Genomic DNA, 1,703 nt, shown 5'->3' with positions numbered 1-1,703 from the left:
GTCATATGAATAAGGGAGAATCATAGACGAAAACAAGGTAAAGTTTGAATATATTTATTCACATATTGATAGATTAGTTACCAGTTCAAAACTATGCAAAACGCTGTTAAAACCCTGACATACTCTTCTCTATTATCCACTCTTGATATATATATATACATTATATAATGTACCATATATATATATGTACCAGGCTATTCATGTTTCATTGCAGGCCAGAGTTGAGAGGCACTTACGAGATCGTCTCGACCTTTCCGAAAATGAAGTACACCGACGACAGCGCCACCTTGCAGCGATGCAGCCTCGTGCCAAATGCCGCGCTCCGGCTAATCCGCAAGCAGTGAGGTCACAGGTCGACGTGCTGGACGAGCGGATGACCGTCAGCAGCGTTGATGGTTATGCGCGAGCATATGGTTGCGTACAGAGGGCGCCAGGAGTGTTATACATGGAAAATAATTAGCAAAAATATCCTTATACTAGTTTTACCAGTGGTCTTTCACAAACGTGATACCTATTCGTGAAAGAATACATATAGGAAGCAGTACAATTATGATACCTGGTGCCTTTTTCTGAGTGAAAAAATGTGTAGATGTCTGCATATAGCATGAGATCGGGGAATTGTCGGGGTGCATACGTAGCACAGCATGTGGTGGCATTTATTTCAATATACCCTACATATAGTCATATATAGTACATTCACGTATATGAACATACACATACATACAATTAGAAGTGAAGAAAAGCAAATTTGTTTTGATTCACTCCTGATACAATATATAGTTAATATATTACTTATATGAAAATATATAATGTAGAAGTGACTATTTATTTATGTACCATACTGTAAGTTATTATTTGGCCATTTGAAAAAATAGGGGTATGGTGATATATTCTTTTCTGTCATTGATATTTTGTTACATATAAAGAAACATTGTATTACTACATGGGAAAAGTATTACAAATCTATTATAAAAGTAAAAATTTTAAGTACAAAACAAACAGTTTTGTGTATTTTTATTTTGTAACTTCAATCGCTCTGGCCGGCTAGTGTGTTTTTATATTTCATGCACAACATATTATTAAGCAATGAGCAAGTCGTGTTTTTTCATACGGGAACAGTAGTTATATCTGTTGCAATAGCGAGTTGCGATAGCGGTCTGTTGCAATAGTATTGTGTGTGCTGTGGTAATGTGATGGACACTAAGGAACACAAAATCTTTCCTTTTAACCGAGAGATGGCAGTGTAACGGGTACATTTGAAACAAGCGAGCAGCGATCTTTGAACTATTGTTTGCAAGATGGACGCTACTGTTACACTTTATTGTGTGTGTCAGCAAGAGTATGACTTGTCTCGCTTCATGATAGAATGTGAAGCGTGCAAAGATTGGTTTCATGGAAGGTAGGCATCGTAGCGGATACGTTAGATGTGGTTGTAACCTCTTATTTTGTCAAATCTACAGTAGGCCCTAGGTCGGTCGAACAAGTAATGACTGATGCCCATGTACAGCTACAGTACAGCATTCATGAATCGAATGTTGACATTGTTGTGAGCATCAAAACATTAAACTTGCGATATATATATTCCCAATTCTGTTATTAAATGCGTCAGAACGCAGATTAATTTAATCAGACACTTTATTATATACGCTGTGGCTATATGCCCGGCAGCCGCGCACGGTCTTTGCTTTCCTAAATGCCCGGCA

The 1,703-nt window shown here is 37.7% G+C and overlaps 2 protein-coding genes across 2 annotated transcripts in view; both read left to right on the top strand.

The window, feature by feature from the left end:
- LOC106813632 (UBX domain-containing protein 11-like) overlaps positions 1-945 on the top strand; it is a 15,209-nt gene extending 14,264 nt beyond the window's left edge. The window contains exon 12 of the mRNA XM_014817815.1: positions 215-945. Within this exon, the coding sequence (XP_014673301.1) occupies positions 215-344 (130 nt within the window). The 3' untranslated portion in view covers positions 345-945. The remainder of the gene's footprint in view (positions 1-214) is intronic.
- Positions 946-1,286: 341 nt separating this feature from the next.
- The window catches only part of LOC106813631 (lysine-specific demethylase 7B-like), a gene marked incomplete in the record, with an annotated part of 38,406 nt that continues 37,989 nt past the window's right edge, over positions 1,287-1,703 (top strand). The window contains 1 exon segment of the mRNA XM_014817814.1: positions 1,287-1,399. Coding sequence (XP_014673300.1) covers positions 1,299-1,399 — 101 coding nt within the window.

Source organism: Priapulus caudatus, unplaced genomic scaffold (genome assembly GCF_000485595.1).
Source record: "Priapulus caudatus unplaced genomic scaffold, Priapulus_caudatus-5.0.1 Scaffold802, whole genome shotgun sequence".
Taxonomy (NCBI): Eukaryota; Metazoa; Priapulida; class Priapulimorpha; order Priapulimorphida; family Priapulidae; genus Priapulus; species Priapulus caudatus.
The sequence above is the reverse complement of the archived record's forward strand: the minus strand, read 5'-3'. Positions and strand labels throughout refer to the sequence as shown.